At 46.0% G+C, this 22,158-nt stretch overlaps 1 protein-coding gene across 1 annotated transcript in view; it reads right to left on the reverse strand.

The window, feature by feature from the left end:
* Positions 1-21,949, reverse strand: part of LOC126177117 (uncharacterized) — a 571,356-nt gene extending 549,407 nt beyond the window's left edge. Inside the window, exons 1-3 of the mRNA XM_049924387.1 lie at positions 21,510-21,949; positions 21,363-21,400; positions 20,621-20,721 (exon numbers count right to left, since the gene is read on the reverse strand). Of these exons, the coding sequence (XP_049780344.1) occupies positions 20,621-20,697 (77 nt within the window). The 5' untranslated portion in view covers positions 20,698-20,721; positions 21,363-21,400; positions 21,510-21,949. The remainder of the gene's footprint in view (positions 1-20,620; positions 20,722-21,362; positions 21,401-21,509) is intronic.
* Positions 21,950-22,158: the final 209 nt, after the last annotated feature.

A 22,158-nucleotide genomic window follows, 5' to 3' on the forward strand; every position in this document is an offset into this window, starting at 1 on the left:
CTGTTGAAATCCGAGAATGTACTGACCAAGAAGATTCACGCAACATACACTCCTGGAAATGGAAAAAAGAACACATTGACACCGGTGTGTCAGACCCACCATACTTGCTCCGGACACTGCGAGAGGGCTGTACAAGCAATGATCACACGCACGGCACAGCGGACACACCAGGAAGCGCGGTGTTGGCCGTCGAATGGCGCTAGCTGCGCAGCATTTGTGCACCGCCGCCGTCAGTGTCAGCCAGTTTGCCGTGGCATACGGAGCTCCATCGCAGTCTTTAACACTGGTAGCATGCCGCGACAGCGTGGACGTGAACCGTATGTGCAGTTGACGGACTTTGAGCGAGGGCGTATAGTGGGCATGCGGGAGGCCGGGTGGACGTACCGCCGAATTGCTCAACACGTGGGGCGTGAGGTCTCCCCAGTACATCGATGTTGTCGCCAGTGGTCGGCGGAAGGTGCACGTGCCCGTCGACCTGGGACCGGACCGCAGCGACGCACGGATGCACGCCAAGACCGTAGGATCCTACGCAGTGCCGTAGGGGACCGCACCGCCACTTCCCAGCAAATTAGGGACACTGTTGCTCCTGGGGTATCGGCGAGGACCATTCGCAACCGTCTCCATGAAGCTGGGCTACGGTCCCGCACACCGTTAGGCCGTCTTCCGCTCACGCCCCAACATCGTGCAGCCCGCCTCCAGTGGTGTCGCGACAGGCGTCAATGGAGGGACGAATGGAGACGTGTCGTCTTCAGCGATGAGAGTCGCTTCTGCCTTGGTGCCAATGATGGTCGTATGCGTGTTTGGCGCCGTGCAGGTGAGCGCCACAATTAGAACTGCATACGACCGAGGCACACAGGGCCAACACCCGGCATCATGGTGTGGGGAGCGATCTCCTACACTGGCCGTACACCACTGGTGATCGTCGAGGGGACACTGAATAGTGCACGGTACATCCAAACCGTCATCGAACCCATCGTTCTACCATTCCTAGACCGGCAAGGGAACTTGCTGTTCCAACAGGACAACGCACGTCCGCTTGTATCCCGTGCTACCCAACGTGCTCTAGAAGGTGTAAGTCAACTACCCTGGCCAGCAAGATCTCCGGATCTGTCCCCCATTGAGCATGTTTGGGACTGGATGAAGCGTCGTCTCACGCGGTCTGCACGTCCAGCACGAACGCTGGTCCAACTGAGGCGCCAGGTGGAAATGGCATGGCAAGCCGTTCCACAGGACTACATCCAGCATCTCTACGATCGTCTCCATGGGAGAATAGCAGCCTGCATTGCTGCGAAAGGTGGATATACACTGTACTAGTGCCGACATTGTGCGTGCTCTGTTGCCTGTGTTTATGTGCCTGTGGTTCTGTCAGTGTGATCATGTGATGTATCTGACCCCAGGAATGTGTCAATAAAGTTTCCCCTTCCTGGGACAATGAATTCACGGTGTTCTTATTTCAATTTCCAGGAGTGTAGTACTTCCTCCTAAATACGTTTCACGGAATGACCAAGACTAAAATAATGAACTATGTACTCATACGAAGGTTCAACGACAGTTATTCGTCCCAAGTACTATTCGCGAATGGAATAGGAAAGGGGGAGGGGGATGACAATGGTTCACGAAATATCCCCTGCTATACATTGTAAGACGATTTGCGGAATGTACATGTAAATGTAGGGACATAACGAGAAACTTGTTTCTTTGCTAACTACAGAAATCGAAACGTTAATGCGGCCATTTAATCATTGTACTGTCACGATTCGCAAACTGTGCTCTGCAATCCCCCTCCCTGCAGAGAACACGCGAAATACGTTAAACCCGTAATCCTATTTGCGTTCGCTGCTGCTGAGACCGCACGAAAATCAATGTGCCACAGGAAATGAGGCTGCAATGGCCAAACCGATTTCACAGTTTTAGGAGCATCTCGTCCGCCGACCAACGTGTCTGCATGATGACGGAAGCTTGTTTCGAAATGTCGCTAAGGTAGAAGTATCAACAGTGCTCTGTCAGTATGCGACCGGATGGGCTGACAGTTCATACAACTCGCAAACAACATCGTAAGAGGTGCCAGTTCCTCTGAAATCACGAATATCCGCCCCCTATGTTGATGCATCCTTCCTAGATATGATGAGAAATGTGGACCGTGGATCGTCAAACGGTGTTTCTCAAACTTGGGTTAACAAAGTTACTCGTTTTTAACATTTGGGAGTAGCTGGCACTGACTTCTTCCACGTGATTATGTCAAATATTTACTGTTATCACCGGTTAACCCTACCCTATTTTTAATTTTTAGATGTAACTTTTACACACATTATTTCCATTATTTCTATATTGCTATATTTTTAAGGCAATACTGTTCGCATCGTCCTCTTACTGCGAAGTCTAGTAGACCTGCGACCAGTATCATAAAGAGGGCCTAAGCAAATGAATCTAAAACGCTTCTGTGATTCGAAGAGTTACTTAAACTATATTACCAATTTTGACGTCAAGTTTGTGAGAAACTGAATTAATGCAACTTATACTTCGACACGAGCGTTTCAGCTCTGTTTATCAAGCAGTATCGCCAGTTGTCTGAGACATTATTAAAATACATTCACATGCAACACGTTGAATTTACATTGTTGTGGCGTTATTTTAGGCTATAAACGGTTCTGGTATAATAAATACATCGAATTACATCTTTCCACTGACGTTCTCTCTTTCCTAACGTTTATCCCATCGCACAGGGTTGGCTGTTTTTCATGATTTTTGCAAATTTCTTTTATTTTAATTTTATGGACCGATAGCTTTCCAGTGGGCGGAGTCGCCACTTAACCTATGGCACGGAAGTCTCGAACTCTATCTGTCTTGAGAATCGTATGAAGTTACCGTGTTTCAGCTGTTTGGGTACATTATTTTCTGAGGCAGGTTTGGGGACCAGACCAGCATTCGCCCAAGCAAGCGTGGGAAACGGCTAAAAACCAGGCTCAGGTTGGCTGTTCACGACGCCAATGAGAGCAACACAGATGCTAGAACAGGAAGGGATTCGTTGTTGCAAGAGACAGTAATATCCACTGCAGTTTCAATGAATTGTCACGTTAAGCGTGTCTAGGTTAGACTTCAATGAGCCAAGACGACAGGATAACGTCTGTCACCAGGTGGTGGGGGAAGGGGCGGCAGGGTAGAACAACATGAAAGAACATCGGTTCGGAGCCGGACGGCGAGGGGGGGAGGGAGGAGATCTGGACTCACCTGTGTGTTCTCCGGAGGTTTCGCTTTCGCTGCTTTTGGCGGTCGAGACTCTTCTGATAGCCAATTCGCTGTGGATGTAGGAGCGGAAGAGGATGATGATGATGATGACTGGTTTGTGTGGCGCTCAATTGCGCCGTCATCAGCGCCCGTACAAAGCCCCAATTTTTACACAGTCCAATCTAGCCTCAGTCAAATGGTGATGAAATGATGAGGACAACATAAACACCCAGACGCCGAGCAAAGAAGCCGAATAACAGCCGGCAGCCGTGAGACATCCATTCGGTGTCTCCTTCAGCCACTGGAAGGTGCCGAGATGTTGGTTTGCAGGTTTTTGGGGAGTGTCTTCCCGAAATGAAGCACTGACACCGCTTCACGTAGGAGAACGTTGCTTCTCCGGCCAGGTGCAGAGAACCGAGATTCCTGAAGATGGTTCTGTAACAACGACGTGACGGCAGGTCCCATCGTCCCTATGGTCGGAGGTCGACATCGAGGGAGTAAATATGCAAGGTACTGCCGACGACCTGGCCACAATATTGGCAAAAGTCGATATCGTGGAGACACGATGTAAACCAGCTTCAAAATACGAGCGGCGTTTGGAGTTCTTCAGTTCCAGTATTTTGATGTGTTCCTTAGTTACGGTTGTTCACTTCGGGGATCGGGGAGGATGGTCGTTCCCGCAACAGACAGACAGGTGGTAGCCCACATTGTAAGTTTTCATGAAGCAGTCGGCCACAGTCTCTACAAATGGGGGCGTAAGTACATCGGAAAGTCGTACACCCAAAGTGTTCTCATTTAAAACACCTCATCGGAGGTGGGGAATACGACTTCACATCGCAGTGGTAAACGATGATTTTCAACTTCTCTGGAAGCGAAGCCCCTTCAAAAGCGAGGATGATTGCTCCGTGTCAATCTTTTTGTCTGCCGGCCCTCAACTAAGGGAAGTACCAAGTGGGTCCCTCGCTTCCTCAAACGTTTGTATAGTTCATCCGTCTGCGGCGTTAGGTCCCGATGTAAAATTAATCTTAGCATTATGTTTGAGTTTTTATGGGGTGTTATGACTACAGGTACATCACCAAATTGGTTGCAAGAGAATAACGCCTAGGAGTTGATAGGATTTGCCGTCTTCAGATGGAACGACATCATAGTTTACTAAGGGAAGAGAGCTCGCCGAAGACGTTTTGAATTTTATCCACAAAGAACGCTGGCGTAGCATAGAGAAAGGGCCCTCCATCTGCCCAAATGCAAACCAGGGACAGAGGGGATTAGTTGCCCCCCCCCCCCCCCCCCCCCAGCCGCTTGGTTTTCTTTCCTCTCATGGGGTGACCGAGGAGGTGAAGTTTCTGGCGTCATGACGATTTGTACTGAACTGCGGTCTGCCTGAAAAAGACTGTTGGGGCCTCGCGGCTGTCGGCTGATAACTTCGGTCGTTTCTATGACAAAAATATCAGCCACGAAGCCATCATGAATGAACGCTCTCCCCTATGGCCGTCAGTCAGCCAGAACAAAGGCCACCTGGCGGAATGGTCCGTATACGCGAGGATGTGACAGCTCAGGGATCAGTAGTGCGATCCCTGGGTGGTCAGGGCACTGTACGGGTACCTGACGACCACCACGGACGACCTTATCCGCATGCCCCAAACTTCTGTAAAAAAACCTGAAGAAGTGTAGGTCAAATCCAGGTGTGGGGACAGACATAAGTTAATCGAAATTTGTGGTGTGCAATAAAGGAACAAAGTGGGAGAAACCATAATTGACTTCCTACGAGCGTGCTAGGTTGTCAGCAAGGAATCTGCCCCAGAAAGTAAGTCTGAGAAAAGATACACTACGAGAGTAAAGTTGCGGCACAGAAAGGGAACAATTGCTGCAATAGCTTGGGGCTCCACGCTCGCCAGACAAGTATTCACGTTAATCACAAAAATTATCACGATCGCAACAAGGGACGCGTAGAATACTAATAGAAAAACTGAAAGACGGAACCTGTTGATAACGAACATGTTATCGAAACTGAAAGAAGTATGGTTATTTTGGACACAAGAAAATGTATCGCTTGAAATATCCTGTTGAGCCACTCTGAAGATTAGATCCCAAAGAAATACCAAACTGCGAGGCTGTTGACACATGAACACAGCTGGAAGACGAGAGCAACGACAGTAAACTCATGAGAAGGAAGGGTGACACGTCACTAAGATTGTTGAAATGTGCTGGTTGATCATCATAATGGCCTGAATGTATGTGGGACCAAATCGTACCACTACAAACATCACAACCACCTCCCCTCTGAACCACACCCTACACACTGTGTGTCGAATTCATCATCATTGGGCCGTCGGTGTACTTTCTGCCTGCCATCACTAGATAAAAAGAAATTCGCGACTCGTGTGATCACACTACACGCCTTCAGTCAGCTACTGTCCCGTTTCTGTGTTGTTTGTCCTACTGAAGACGTGCAGCTTTAGGCTGCACTGTGAGCAATGGCCCTTTGCTAGGTACCCGACTCCAAGCGTCCATTACATGCAGTTCCTTTCACAACATTCGCTGGGAAAATAGTTGAGATGCAGCTGTGTTCAATAATAGCAGCAATTCCTGTCTGGTTTGAAAACCGAATGTTACTGACAAGGGCAGACACTAGTGCTCCGTCTTCGTTGGTTAGAATCTTTTACAACAACTGTTCTTATGCCGTGTTACATGGTTGCGAGCTGCGCACTATTCCTTGCCAATAACTTTCACAATCCGCGCTGATACACCAACGAAAAAATGGTTCAAATGGCTCTGAGCACTATGGGACTTAACAGCGGAGGTCAACAGTCCCCTAGAACTTAGAACTACTTAAACCTAACTAACCTAAGGACATCACATACATCCATGCCCAAGGCAGGATTCGAACCTGCGACCGTAGCGGTCGCGCGGTTCCAGACTGTACCGCCTAGAACCGCTCGGCCGCCCCGGCCGGCCATCAGTCCCTAAGTTTACACACTACTTAACCTAAATTATCCTACGGACAAACACACACACCCATGCCCGAGGGAGGCCCTATCACACGACATTTACATTTACTACTGAAATTCCCAGGCCGTATTTTTGGGATGAATGGGGAAAAATATTAAATTCTTCCATACGTCTCACCAAATGACCACAACGAGAGAAATTAGAGCTTATACGAAGGTTTATAGACAATAGTTCCCCACATGCACCATTCGCGAATGGAACAGAGAAATATGTAGGCGTAACGTTGCATGGCGAGATGGAATGGAAAGACCACTAAAGGTCGGCTGGATGGACGGCAAATGGTTGACTATGTTTAATTGGGAGAATTATAGGAAAGTGTGGCTCATCTGTAAATGCCACAGAATTCTTGGCCGACCCATTCTTGAGGGCTGCACGAGTGTTTGGGATCCCAACGGTTCGGATGAAAGGAAGACATCCAAGCATTTCAGACACGTACTGCTGCTGTATTCGTTACCGGTAAGTTCGATAAACACGCGAGTATAATGAAAATGCTACGTGAACTCAAATGGGAATACCTGGAAAAAAGAGGACGTTCTTTCGGAGAAGCACAACTGAGAAAATTTATTATACCCGGCATTTACCACAGACTGGAGAGCGATCCACCACCATCTTACATTTCTGGTAAGGACTGCGAAGACGAGATGGGAGAAATCAGGGTTCGTAAGAAACAATACAGACAGTCGTTTACCCTCTCTCCATTTGCGAGTGTCACAGGAAAGGGAATTACTCCTACTGGTAGAAGTTACCCTCCGCCATGCACCGGAGTATGTACACTGAGGTGACAAGAGTCGTGGGAGACGACCTAATATCGCGTCGAACCTCCTTTTGCTCGCCGTAGTGCAGCAACTCAACGTGGCATCGACTCAATAAGTCGTTGAAAGCCCCCTGCAGAAATACTGAACCATTCTGCTTCCACAATCGCCACCATTGCGGAACTGTTGCCGGTGCAGATTTCTGTGCACATATTGACTCTAATATGTCCCATAAATGTTCAATGGCATTCATGTGGGGCGATCTGGGTGGCCAAACCATTCGCTCAAATTGTCCAGAATGTTCTTCAAACCAACCGCGAACAACTGTGGCCGGTGACATGGCACCCTGTCACTGAGAAAAATTTACTCATTTTTCGGGAACGTGCAGTTTATGAATGGCTGCAAATGGTCTCCAGGCAGCCGAAAATAACCTTTTCCAGAGGATGACACAGCCCACACCATTATGGAGCCACCACCAGCTAGCACAGTGCCTTGTTGACAACTTTGGTCCATGGCCTTCTCGGATCCACGCCACACTAACCCTACCACAACTATTACCAACTGGAATCTGGACTGATTTGACCAGGTCATGGTTTTCCAGTCGTCTAGAGTCCAACAGATATGATCGCGGGCCCAGCAGAGGCGCTGCAGGAGACGACGTGCTGTTAGCAAAGGCACTCTGGTCGGTCGCCTGCTGCCATAGCCCATTAACGCCAAATTTCGCCGCACTATCCAAACGGATACGTTCGTCGTACGTCCGACATTGATTTCTGCGGTTATTTCGCGCACTGTTGTTTGTCAGGATTGGCAAACGCCGCTGCTCTCCGTCGTTAAGACGATCGCCCACTGCGTTGTCCGTGGAGAGAGGTAACTTGACATTTGGTATTCTCGGCTTACTCTTGACACTGTGGATCCCGGAATACTTAATTCCCTAATGGTTTCTGAAATGGAATGTCCTTTCCTTCTAGCTCCGACTACCATTCCGCATTCAAAGCCTGTTAATTCCCGTAGTGCGACCATAATGACGTCGGAAATGTTTTCACGCGAATCACGTGTGTAGAAATGAGAGCCGCGCCAACGCACTGCCCTTTCATATATTGTGCACAAGATACTAACGTCATCTGTGTGCATGCGCAGCGCTATCCCATGACTTTTGCCGCTTCGGTGTGTGCAGATGTAGAGCTAACTGTGCCATACAAAGTAAGGCGACATGCGGAGAGTACACTACTCGCCATTAAAACTGCTACACGAAGAAGAAATGCAGATGATACACGGGTATTCATTTGACAAATATATTATACTAGAACTGACGTGTGATTACATTTTCACGCAATTTGGGTGCAGAGATCCTGAGAAATCAGTACCCAGAACAACCACCTCTGGCCGTAATAACGGCCTTGATACACCTGGGCATTGAGTCAGAGCTTCGATGGCGTATACAGGTACAGCTGCCCATTCAGCTTCAACACGATAGCACAGTTCATCAAGAGTAGTGACTGGCGTACTGTGACGAGCCAGTTGCTCGGCCACCATTGACCAGACGATTTCAATTGGTGAGAGATCTGGAGAACGTGCTGGCCAGGGCAGCAGTCGAACATTTTCTGTAACCAGAAAGGCCCGTACAGGACCTGCAACATGCGGTCGTGCATTATCCTGCTGAAATGTATAGGGTTTCGCAGGGATCGAACGAAGGGTAGAGCCACAGGTCGTAACACATCTGAAATGTAACGTCCACTGTTCAAAGTGCCGTCAATGCGAACAAGAGGTGACGGAGACGTGTAACCAACGGCACCCCATACCATCACGCCGGGTGATACGCCAGTATGGCAATGACGAATACACGCTTCCAATGTGCGTTCACCGCGATGTCGCCAAACACGGATGCGACCATCATGACGCTGTGAACAGAACCTTAATTCATCCGAAAAAATGACGTTTTGCCAATGTTGCACCCAGGTTCGTCGTTGTGTACACCATAGCAGGCGCTCCTGTCTGATGCAGCGTCGAGGGTAACTGCAGCCGTGGTCTCCGAGCTGATAGTCCATGCTGCTGCAAACATCGTCGAACTGTTGGTGCAAATGGTTGTTGTCTTGCAAACGTCGCCATCTGTTGAGTCAGGGATCGAGACGTGGCTGCACGATCCGTTACAGCCGTTCGGATAAGATGCCTGTCATCTCGACTGCTAGTGATACGAGGCCGTTGGGATCCAGCAAGGCGTTCCGTATGACACTCCTGAACCCACCGATTCCACATTCTGCTAATAGTCATTGGATCTCGACCAATGTCGCGATACGATACACCGCAATCGCGATAGGCTACATCCGACCTTTATCAAAGTCGGAAACGTGATGGTACGTATTTCTCCTCCTTACAGGAGGCACCACAACAACGTTTCACCAGCCAACGCCGGTCAACTGCTGTTTGTGTATGAGAAATCTGTTGGAAACTTCCCTCATGTGAGCACGTTGTAGGTGTGGCCACCGGCGCCAACCTCGTGTGAATGCTCTGAAAAGCTAACCATTTGCATATCACAGCATCTTCTTCCTGTCGGCTAAATTTCGCGTCCTGTAATGCGTCATCTTCGTGGTGTAGCAGTTTTAATGGGCAGTAGTGTAGAAGTAAATGTAGTGGCGCTCCTGTGTAGTTCTAATTGCAGCCGGCCTGAGGACACAGTTCAAGGTGAATCGGAAGTCTCGCACTGTTACGCCCCGTTCCTTTCCCGCCGCCGTGCAAGACGCAGCCGGGCGGCCGGCGCCGAGCGGCGGCTGCAGAGGCGGCGCGGCTCTGCGCGGCCCAGAGGTCGATATCCCGGCACATCCGCGCCGCGCCGCGCCGCGCCGCGCCGCGCCGCGCTGGCAAACAGCCGGGCGCGCCCAGCCTGCCCGAAAACAAACCGAGTGTCGAGGTGCGGGGTGGGGCCGAACGCGACGCGCCGCGCTACGGCTAAATATAGGGGGGCGGCCGGCGGGCTGCCGCACTGTCCGAGGAACACAGCGGAGCCGAGTGGGCTTCCAGTGCCCGCAACCTCTCACTGCTCTACGTCCCTCTACAGACATCGAACTGTCCCACAGATGCGCTGCTGGGATCGAACTAGCTCGGTATAGCCCGTACAGAAGAGTGCCAAGTTTTGAATGGGTAAGCCTGTGTAGTAGAAGCCGACCTCGGGGAAGATCAGTTTGGATTCCGTAGAAATATCGGAACACGTGAGGTAATACTGACCCTACGACTTATCTTAGAAGCTAGATTAAGGAAAGGAAAACCGACGTTTCTAGCATTTGTAGACTTAGAGAAAGCTTTCGACAGTACTGACTGGAACACTCTCTTTCAAATTCTGAAAGGGCAGGGGTAAAATACAGGGAGCGGAAGGCAATTTACAATTTGTACAGAAACCAGATGGCAGTTACAAGAGTTGAGGGACATGAAAGGGAAGCAGTGGTTGGGAAGGGAGTGAGACAGGTTTGTAGTCTCTTCCCGATCTTATTCAATCTGTATATTGAGCAAGCAGTGAAGGAAACAAGAGTCTCGCGGTTCTAGGCGCTCAGTCCGGAACCGCGCGACTGCTACAGTTGCAGGTTCGAATCCTGCCTCGGGCATGGATGTGTGTGATGTCCTTAGGTTAGTTAGGTTTAAGTAGTTCTAAGTTCCAGGGGACTGATGACCTCAGAAGTTAAGTCCCATCGTGCTCAGAGCCATTTGAAGGAAACAAGAAAAATTCGGAGTAGGTATTAAAATCCACTGAGAAGAAATAAAAATGTTGAGGTTCGCCGATGACATTGTAATTCTGTCAGAGGCAGCAAAGGACATGGAAGAGGAATTGAATGGAATGGGCAGTGTCTTGAAAGGAGGATATAGGATGAACATCAACAAAAGCAAAACGAGGATAATGGAATGTAGTCGAATTAAGTCGGGTGATGCTGAGGGAATTAGATTAGGAAATCAGACACTTAACGTAGTAAAGGAGTTTTGCTATTTGGGGAGCAAAATAACTGATGACGGTCGTAGTAGAGAGGATATAAAATGTAGACTGGCAATGGCAAGGAAAGCGTTTCTGAAGAAGAGAAATTTGTTAACATCGAGTACAGATTTCAGTGTCGGGAAGTCGTCTCTGAAAGTGTTTGTATGGAGTGTAGCCATCTATGGAAGTGAAACGTGGACGATAAATAGTTTGGACAAGAAAAGAATAGAAGCTTTCGAAATGTGGTGCTACAGAAGAATGCTGAAGATTAGATGGGTAGATCACATAACTAATGAGGAGGTATTGAATAGAATTGGGGAGAAGAGGAGTTTGTGGCACAACTTGACTAGAAGAAGGGATCGGTTGGTAGGACATGTCCTGAGGCATCAAGGGATCACAAATTTAGCATTGGAGGGCAGCGTGGAGGGTAAAAATCGTAGAGTGAGACCAAGAGATGAATACACAGCAGATTCAGGAGGATGTAGGTTGCAGTAGGTACTGGGAGATGAAGAAGCTTGCACAGGATAGATTAGCATGGAGAGCTGCATCAAACCAGTCTCAGGACTGAAGACCACAACAACAACAACAACAACAACAAGCCTGTGTAACACCTCGTTTCAGTTTACAGTGATAAAAGCTATAGAAAGAATAATTTAAAATTAAGAATAGAATTTGTAGAGGGGAAAATAGTGTAGAATCAGAGTTCCGTAATTGCAGATCAAAATTATAGTATATCAGCAAGTAGTTTAACGTCTAAGTACAGCAAAGCCACGGAAGCTCCGTCATGCAGAAGGTAGTGACGTTTAACTCTTGTGATGGAAAACCTACAGAAAAGGCTGATCGTCATTATTGCCGCCTTTTTTCCTTGATTGTTTCGTCAAAGAGCGGGGAACCCACGTCAGTCAGCGAGGCAATAATTAGATTGGACTTTATTGTGTTAAGATTCACGATAAACTGTTAGAATATTACTGAGATTAAAAGTGATGTAGTGTACGATCTCTGACCGTTGGTAGCAACGGAGTATTAAGGGGATTTTGGGACTTTAGTTCTAGATTGGAACTTTACGGACATATAGACGACAGAAACTCGAATTATCTGCTGATACGAGTGAATTCAGAGGTACCGGTATTCAGATATTAACGTGTGGACTTCTGAAAGTGTCGTGTGCCGTTAGTTGCGAATCTGGACGTAGAGCGCGTGCATATCGGCATTTCCTCCAGGCTAGGAACCTTTTAAATAGACCATCATCCATCATTATCTTAATCCTTTAATATAGAGTGAAAGTGAAATACAAGAGAGTTGTACTTATTTCATTTACCTAGTACTAATCAGTGAAGGTTTTACGGAACCAAAGCTATTCAGCAGTAAGTCATCTAGCGGAAAGCGTAGGCATTAACTAACACGCTAACTGAAGTCAACGTTTACGTGTTTTACGGACTGCTTAATGTGAACGTTTGTGACTCTTTGACGTCCCCACTCCCTCCGAAAGGTGGCGCAGGCTGCCTTAATCATAAAAAGGGAGAGTTTTAGCCGGGCCAATTAACTAAACAAAAGCGATATTTACAAGACTCGCAGTAATAGCAAAACCCAAGGCCCGCACCTTATCGGAGAGTCGTCGCTGTCACGTCGGGAAGTAAAGCCGGAAAACCTACCGACGATACGTATCTACGAGCAGACGTCGACGTGGAGTACCTAAAAAGGGAATCACAAGAGAGCAGGGGATGCTTCACCTGGAAGGAACACGACGTACCTCTCGGGCAACTCTGTTGGGTAAATGTAGAAAATCCTGTATTCGAAGAATATTGCCACCAACGCATAAGTAGGATGCTTACTCCCTTATTCGTATCTGTCGCTGCGAAGTTAGTTTGTCTTTCTCTAAAACCAGTTGTATTGACAAAACAACGGCGATTGGGCATCTTACTCCCAAGGAACATGCACCTCTCCTTTCAGAGAGGTCACAGTCCGTGGTAATTGACGGCAAGACGTCGGGTAAAACAGAAGTGATTTTCTGGCGTTCCGCAAGGGAGTGTTCCTTATCTATATAAACGATTTAGGAGACAATCTGAGCAACAGCCTTATGTTGTTTGCAGATGATGCTATCGTTCACTGTCTAGTAAATTCATCAGAAGATCAAAACAAATTGTAAAACAATTTGGAAACGTATCTGTATGATGCAAAAATTGGCAGTTGGCCCTAAATAATGGAAAGAGTAAGGTCATCCAAAGGAGTGCTAAAAGGAATCCGTTTGACTTTGGTTACACGATAAATCAGTCAAATCTAATGGCCGTAAATTCAACTAAATGCCTAGCAATTACAATTACGAACAACTCAATTTGGATTGAACATGTAGAAAATGTTGTGGGGAAGGCAAACCAAAGATTGCGTTTTACTGACACAACACTTAGAAAATGTAACAGATCTACTAAAGAGATTGCGTACACCACTCTAGTTCGTCCTCTTTTGGAGTACTGCCGCGCGGTCTGAGATATCCTTACCAGGTAGGAGTAACAGAGTACATCGAGAAAGTTAAAAAAAAGAGCAGCACGTTTTGTATTATCGCAAAATAGGGGAGAGATTGTCGCTGACATGATTCAGGCCTTGCGGTGGACATCATTAAAGCAAAGGCATTTCTCATTGCGGCGGAATTTTCTCACGAAATTTCGATCACCGACTTTCTTCGCGGAATGCGAAAATATTTTGTTGACGACGACCTACATAGGGTCAAATCATCATCATAATAAAATAAGGGAAATCAGAGCTCGCACAGAAATATATAGTGTTAATTTTATTTTTTTAATTTTTTTTCGAGATAGGAATATCAGAGAATTATTGTGAAGGTGGTTCGATGAAGCCTCTGCCAGGCACTTAAGTGTCATTTGCAGAGCGTCCATGTAGATGTAGGTGAAAAATGGGACCGTGTGCCTACCGATTCATGCCCTATCAAAATCACCACACTTGCCACTAAAAATCTTCACAATCAGTTAGTTCTAATGCATATGAAAAGGATTCGAAAGAAGCCACTGGCTTCATAGAACTGAAAGGTTTATTGTCTCTAGCGCAAGTTAACGGTAAACTTTGCTAACGTTTCCATGCACACGTGCTGACGTTTACTCTTATGGACGCTGCTTCTACCGATCTCTGATAACGACTCGCTTTTAACATTGATAAGTTTTCAGTACCGTCCTGCGAACACTGCAACATTTAACGGATTTATCGAACTTTTCGCGGCACGGCGACGTGTCGTCCAATCACGCCTTAATCCAGCCGCGACCCCCGTAACGGTAGCGCCAAACCGAGCTTGTCGATCACTGGGGGTCCACCGGGCGTCAGTGTTGTTGCGCCAAGCAGCTACGTGTAAGGTACAGATATCGATAGTCAAAGAGTTCAAAAAATGGTTCAAATGGCTCTCAGCACTATGGGACTCAACATCTGAGGTCATCAGTCCCCTAGAACTTAGAACTACTTAAACCTAACTAACCTAAGGACATCACACACATCCATGCCCGATGCAGGATTCGAACCTGCGACCGTAGCAGTCACGCGGTTCCGGACTGAAGTGCCTAGAACCGCACGGCCACCGCGGCCGGCTATTCAAAGAGTAACTATATCTGTAACACCTTACAAACTTGCATAGCGGTCATGGTCAGGGCACGTACAGAGAAATACAGTCCTTTTTCTGTGGCCCAGTATGTGATTGGAATAGGTGAGAAAATCCACATTACTGGTACGATGTACCTGCCGCTATTCGCTCTACCTTGGCTTGTGGAATGTACAGTATCCTAGCGAGCCCCCCCCCCCCTCCCCCTCCGCGGCCAATCCACACAGGGGTCCGTAGCTCGTGGTTAGTGTCGTTGCCTCTAGATCGCGCGGTCCCGGGTTCAATTCCCGGCCAGATCGGAGATTTTCTTCGCTAAGGAACTAGATGCTGGTGTTATCATTTCATCTTTGCCACAAAGATGCGCATCTCGCCAACGTGGTGTCAAAGAGATAAACATGCACCACGCACCACACGGGAGAAAGACTCCAGATGGGTTCTTCCGGTCAATGATTCCACACGATTATTCCATTTTTTTCCATTCGAGGACACAGCGAAACGCACGCTGAACGGTCCCTGTTGCCAAATTGGATGCATCGTCTCGTTTGGTACTTGTACCTGGCCATCGGTATGTCCCGAATAGAATCACGACACCACTGTTGGTGACCTCTTTCCATGCGTCGATTGTCGAATACCGTTGTACCCACAATCATGCTAACATCTGTGCCCTGTGACTTACGGCAGGCAGAGGTACACATTTGGCTTCTCTATCCAATAGTGGGGTAGTTATTCTGGTCATATGGTGAGTATCCCCATCATCCAGAATCACCAGCTCACTGTGGGCCGAAGGTGTCCACCACTTGCCAACGACTGAATGCACTGTGTCGCAATTACTCGAGTTTACGATTCAATTCACTACCATTCAAAGGCGAGCCAACGATAGCTGACTCTCGCGGCGGTGGTTTTCCTCGAATCGAGCTACTCACAGAACACCAACACGATGTCACCTGGAAACCTAAGTGCCTGCACGACCGTGAAGATGTGCACCATGCGCCGGGAGCCCACAATCGTCCTGCGGTCAAATGTTCTGATATCTGGAGTCTTGTCCATCATGACCTCTACTGTCAGACACGGGTAGATCAAGTTTTGGTGACAATCCAGAACCGTGATGCGCCGAACTACTCCGGTCCCTGTGGTAACGGAAATACTTCCCCTCTACCTCCGTTCCTCCTGCTCCCCCAGCACCCCCCCCCCCCCCCTCTAACTCAGTCCCTCGTTTCAACTGTCCTTATTTCTAGAGGAGAGGACATTTATTTATTCTGTTCGCCTCCTTAAAAATGTCTAAAGTCAAACAGTAATGACTAATTCCGTAAGAAAGCACACCAACCCTGGAGAATAGACTACTCGAAATTTGCTCACGCGGTTAAATTTTCGATACCACTGGTTCGTAAAGTTTAACGTATACAACTTGGTATAGGATGGAAAGTCCATACAGGATCGAAACTCCCGGCTGCACGTTAAAATTTGAACTTCCTTATTTTTCTTCCAAATTGAGTCCTAGCGCTGGATTAACTGATGCCTGGAATCCCGATCAGCTGATGTGTACTTTTAGGCACAATCCCAAAACTGAAGCTGCGTAGGCTTCAGCGGCCAGAGACTTTACATATAAGTTTTCTGGATACAGTACCGTGTCATACTGTAAATATGTATCACTAATGGAACCAACCTTTCGCCCAAGGTTACAGAGGAGCTCTCCTGGGTAGACCAAGTTCCACTTCCATGTTAACTATCCTACAGTTAACGCAAGGACCTGCATGATATGGTCATCCCCCCCTCCCTCGCCCCTCCCCCTCCAACAGAAACGGAAATCAGACTATGAAAAAGACACTGTTTTATGAACGACAAAGCGAACACTCATCCGTGGTGATTGACACGTCAGAAGCAACTACTGGGAAAATGTCCAGTACTCACTTTTACTGAACTAACAGTAAGAACAACAGAGTGAAGTCGACACCCACATTCCAAGTTGCTTTGAACTGTTCAGATTCTTCTAAAGAGGTATCTTTATTTTTGAGGAGCAGAATGAGTGGAACGTTTGGAATGCATCGCCCTGTTTACAGCAAGGCCATTGCATACGTACCATTAGCTAAAAAAAAAAAGGGCGAAGAGATCCGCCGTTACTTGAAAAAACCTGCCACGATTTCGTGAAAACTTATGCGAGAAAATTCTGAGCCAGTGAAGACAGACTTACAAATACAAAACATCAATCCATAAATCGAATGGCTACCCAAACGTAATACACCGAGCGAGGTGGAGCAGTGGTTAGCGCAATGGCCTCGCATTCGGGGGTACAACGGTTCAAACCCGCGTCCGGCCATCCTGATTTAGGTTTTCCGTGATGTCCCTAAATCGCCTTCAGGCAAATGCCGGGATGGTTCCTTTCGCAGGGCACGGCCGATTCCCTTCCCCATCCTTCCCTAATCCGATGGGACCGATGACCTCGTGTTTGGTCCCCTTCCCCAAATCAAACTACCAACCAAACTTAACAACGGACAGACCTCTCCCGGTCCACATTCATCGCTTTACTGTAAAACTGGCACACTATAAAGATAAAAGGAATGTTGTCCACAATCGTTCTCAGCCGGCTCTCCAGTTTCGGTTATCGGAACGGAGAAAATTGCTGCTACCAACCAATGCTTGTGGCATGGTCACCAAAAGCGTTGATTTCGACTTTCATCATAATTCACAGCACCCGTTTTGAGACAGACCATAACTCCCACCTGATCGCAAGAGAACTAGTGTTCTACGCAAGATAGAAAACGAAAGGCTCTTTCCTTTGAAGATGTTTTAATAACAGCCGAAAACGAGACTTTCGTACAAGGAAAGTAAATGTCTGAAGATGGCCTTGTAAGCCGAAAATCGGTTAACACTATAAAAGTAATATTGTAGAACAAACGCAAGCATGTGCTTTTCATTTATTAAGAAACGTTAAAACACTGGAATAGCATTTTCACGCAATTTCGCATCAAACGCAACTCTAAAGCGAAATTTTTGTCTGTTGGTCAACGGAACATCTGTACTAGATGCATACGAGAAAATTGCCCTTCTGCAGAAATCTGCAGTAGGGTACACACAATGGAGCACAGTTGTATCACCTGGTGAGAAAGGTTCTTTGGGACAAGGAAATTCTTTAACACACAGATTCATATTCAAGAAGAGCTTCTTTGTATCAGTTACTAGCCCTAATGCAGTCTAGAAAGCCGCACCGAAACCACCAGAATATCAGCACTCTACAAGCAGTAGGGATGAAGTTCTTTGTAAGGATATGCATATTATATCATCGTCGACGGGACGTTAAACACTAATTTTCGTTTACGAAATGCGATTTTAAAAATCAGGAACAGCTAAGTAAAAGGCAAACAACGGCATACCCTCTCTTCTTCAAGTGAAACAAACCCTTAATGAGATGTGTGCTGAAGCCATAGTGAGATGATTTGGTAATCTCATAAGAAAGGACCGACAAAGAACTGTATAGTCTGGGAAACAACTCAAATGCAAGAGAGAACACGACGGGCAAGGAAGTTACTGCACCAATATATCAATTCCGTTCGTTTACTGGTTACTACTGCTTATAATTCGATGCGAGCCAGTAATATACATGAAATTTAATTTTAGAGTTGAAAGACTCATCCGAGAACAACATGTTTCCTGAGCTACTTAATTTTGTCCCAGTTATATCAACTAGTTTCTGATGGCCCACTGCCCACAATTTATAATATACTTGTGCACAGTCTGAGGATTCAATGTACGTACAGAAAGAAATGAAAGACAAGGGTACAATTCTGTTCAATAACCCGCCAGAGCACGCTCCCTGTGAGTATTATGGTTTATTTTAAGGATGAATGAAAGAATTTCCTGTGGGCCTGCTCCTTGTACGACACTAACACAGTCACGCGGATTTTTAAAACTAACACTTCTGGATGTAAAATAATTCACAAATTCATAGTAACATTGCACATGATGTCTTCTGTGCTACAAATAAAAAGAAATTTACGTCTCTGAATAGTTTCCTTGTCAGAGACATTCTCCATGGGATCCCTTTTTTTTTTTTGGGAGATTTATTCGGTACTGTTTGGGACTTCGCCACACATATCTATACTAATTCCTCGTTCCAACATCGCCTTTTGAACTTAACAGTGTAGTATCAAGTGTCAGTGATTTTATGTATATATACCTCTTTTACCTCACCGTGGACCAGTCAGTTCCCTCCCAGATCATCGAGTAGTGGGAGAGTAATAGTGCAATGAGGAAAAAATAGTACCTGAAGATCGTTCGAATGTCATTCTTTCAAAATAAAATTCGGCAACGGTTGCAGAGTGTGTGGTTAACCAATGGAAGAGTCACGGAAATGCAGAGAAACGGTAACTGGCAGACACTTGAACACAGATACCGAATGTCCTGTGAAAGCTTACACACAAAATTCAAAGAACCAGCACCAAGTGCGAAATTTAGCAATACGCTGCAACTCTCTAAGAATCACTCCTGTAAGGATCGCGAAGATTAAACTAATCACAGTGCGCACAGAGGCATTTAAGCAGACATCAGAACTGAACAGAACGAACCCTAGTACTTGATACACCGGAAAGTATCGCCTGCCATGCATTTCTCAGTGGTTCGTAAAGTACAGATGCTTATGTCCACTTAGATACATTCGGAGGGAAAAGTTCTGGCAATTACGCCTACTGTCTCGTAAAATTGAAGCCCTTTACTATTTATGTTAATCTCTGATTCGGTCGCGCTGAAGAGAAACGTATTGGGAATTAAACTGACACATGTAACACCAGCTTTCGGCTACATTTAAAAAACCGAAATTAATGTGTGAACACGTTACTTCCATCTACTGAAAAGATGCCAACGCAACTGCTGCTGTATTCGTCAGAGCAAACTAAAATACTAATAAGTGGAGCCCTAAGTTTCGTCCTATATAAAAAAAAAAACTATTTTCTACTTGATGAAAAATGACACGAGGGGTTATAATACAAAAACACTCGTAGGCATTTTTCACAATTCCTCTCGGACTGGTACCCTTGACTATGTGCCCAGACATTGAACTGGTTTGTCGTTTGCACTGTACGTTTCAGCCCCTTACCAGACGACTTACATGGGTTATAAATGATAGCTTCTTCTAGTCCAAAGACAGCTGTTACGTTAATGAAGTTACACTATTCAAAATGCCCTTGGAAACGACGAGATCCTAATAAATGGATGATTCACTCGAACTGATGAAAACAGAATACAAACGAACTGCACTTTTTACAACAGCGACAAATTTTTGCTCGCAATCGCTTATTTCTTCGAACAATTTGAGTTGAACCCTGTGGCTCAACAGTATAGTCTGTTTAAAGTATGATTATATTAAGTAATGCAGGTGGGAGACCTAAAGCTAGGCACTTAAAAACGCCATGGACGTAATCTTGGCGCACAGCTGTACAATAGTGCGTAGAAGCAAATTGCTGTCAACAGGACCAGAGATCGCATTTTGTGACGAACTGTGAGACCTAATTTCCCAATACCTACGGTTTGTTCCCTTTCTAGAATTTTTTGTTTCGCTGGTTTGAATGTCTATAAGCATCACATAGGATATCCATTACACGTAGTTGTACTGTCACCTACTGAACGATACAAAACATGAAAGACAGAACTCGACTGAAAATTATATCTTTTGCGTTCAGTGACGTTAATTAACCCAACAGTGTACCATGTACACCTCCGATAGAACGTCATATTTACTGATCCCAAAACTAATTCTCAATTCAAATCATGAAGGATCTTTTAGCAGTTAAAAGAAAAATAATGTTTCACTTTCTTCTTATGCCGCAATTTGCCGCGGGTGAGCCATTGCGTATCATTTGCCAAGGGCGCCGCATTCGCTGCTGTCTGTTCCCAGAGTTTAGATCCTCATTTACAAGCAATATTCAAATAACATCGAAGATTAAAAATCCTGACAGCTATGTTACCCGTTAAGGAAATTAAAATTTAGTTGGTAATAAAAGTATACCTGGGAAATGTGTGCCCGGCTGAAATTTGGCATAATAGGCCGGCACATATTCATGACGGATAAAAGCCAAATCAAATGCTACTCACCCTCTCTGGAAAAGATCCACATTGTAGAACTTGTAGAGCTCTACTGAGAACTCCACCGTGGCCTGAAGCTCACTCATGGCGGGATGTTAGGACTCGCCATCCTGCGAAATAAGTTTTTTCTCATACAGTTGCACAGATGGACACGAAATACGAAAACGAACGATACGATGTCTTACGTAATATTTTAGTGTTTGCCGCACTGAAGCTGCATCGTGATCTTTCGCTCAAAGTGGGTGAATGCAGCATGAACTCCAGTATGACGACATATGATACCAAATCCGATGACTACACTCGTATACCGAACGGGATCATAACACCCCTCAAATTTTTTGCATGTTTCAGAGAGTGGAAATTATGTGACTCTAATACAGCAAATGGATGACTGCAGGCTCTTTTTACACTTCTAGGAACAAAAAATGCTGAATAAAATGTCACGTAAACATGTCTCTCTCATGCTGTTTACTAACCTCTAACGGAACTTTGGAATACTGACATGCGTGTAATGGCATTCAGCAATATCTGCTCTAAGCGCAAGAACAGTTGATAGAGCACACAGTCCATCAACATTCTACTGCGTCTCCAACATTTTTCATACTGTTTGTTAACGGGAGTCAATTGACGCATGAGGAACGTCAATGCAAATCATAATTATAACAATGATTATAGGCCTACATATTTTCAGTTTCAATGTTGTCGTTACTAGTATTAAAGAAAGTGAGAATATTGTTTACAGGAAACTGACCTTTCCACTTTATCAAGCGATGATCATTCTCGCAGATCCTGTATTAGAAACACTGAAATTCTCATGAAGGAACTAACTGAATCGGCTGAAATGCAACATTTCTTATTCCACTGTCAAGCAAGTACTAGAAACAAAAAATAACTGCACCTTGCAAAAGACAACTGAACTCATGCTGAATTCTTGACGCATACACACGCAAAACAGCTCCTTTTGAAATTATATTTTCGCCGCTACATATGACACTATCGATTACAAAAAAAACCTCTTACCCTGAAATTAATAAAGTGCTTAAGACAAGCAACGTCACACTACACTTAGGCGCACACGACAAACACCGAAAAAATAACTTAAAACGCGGTATTTTATACATAGTCCGCCTCATTCCGAAATGTCAAAGCCACCCCGCCGCCATCATCGAAACTTGTTTCTCGGATTCATCATTACCAACAGTTCTACAAAATGTTGAATACTTGCAACTTGACGACAAAGAAAAATTTGACATATAACATTGTAAACAACGTGCAGAACACGTGTCATATCTTAAATGTATCTCATACTCTATATAAAGCGTGTGTTACACGTGTAAAAGCGTGCACAAATGCTCTGCCCGCTACCGGAACGGCTGCTGTTGGCAGCGCTGCTACTCGTCCTGACATCTTACGGAGAACTGTAAGACTACTTGAACATCTGCAAAAGAGCCATCTGTTAGTCATTGACGAAGCGTTGAAGGACAAACAGCTGCAAAGTTCAGCTGCAGTCGACGGATTCTGCTTTTCGGTCGTCTTTGCAGGTGGAC

Source organism: Schistocerca cancellata, chromosome 3, assembly GCF_023864275.1.
Source record: "Schistocerca cancellata isolate TAMUIC-IGC-003103 chromosome 3, iqSchCanc2.1, whole genome shotgun sequence".
NCBI lineage: Eukaryota > Metazoa > Arthropoda > Insecta > Orthoptera > Acrididae > Schistocerca > Schistocerca cancellata.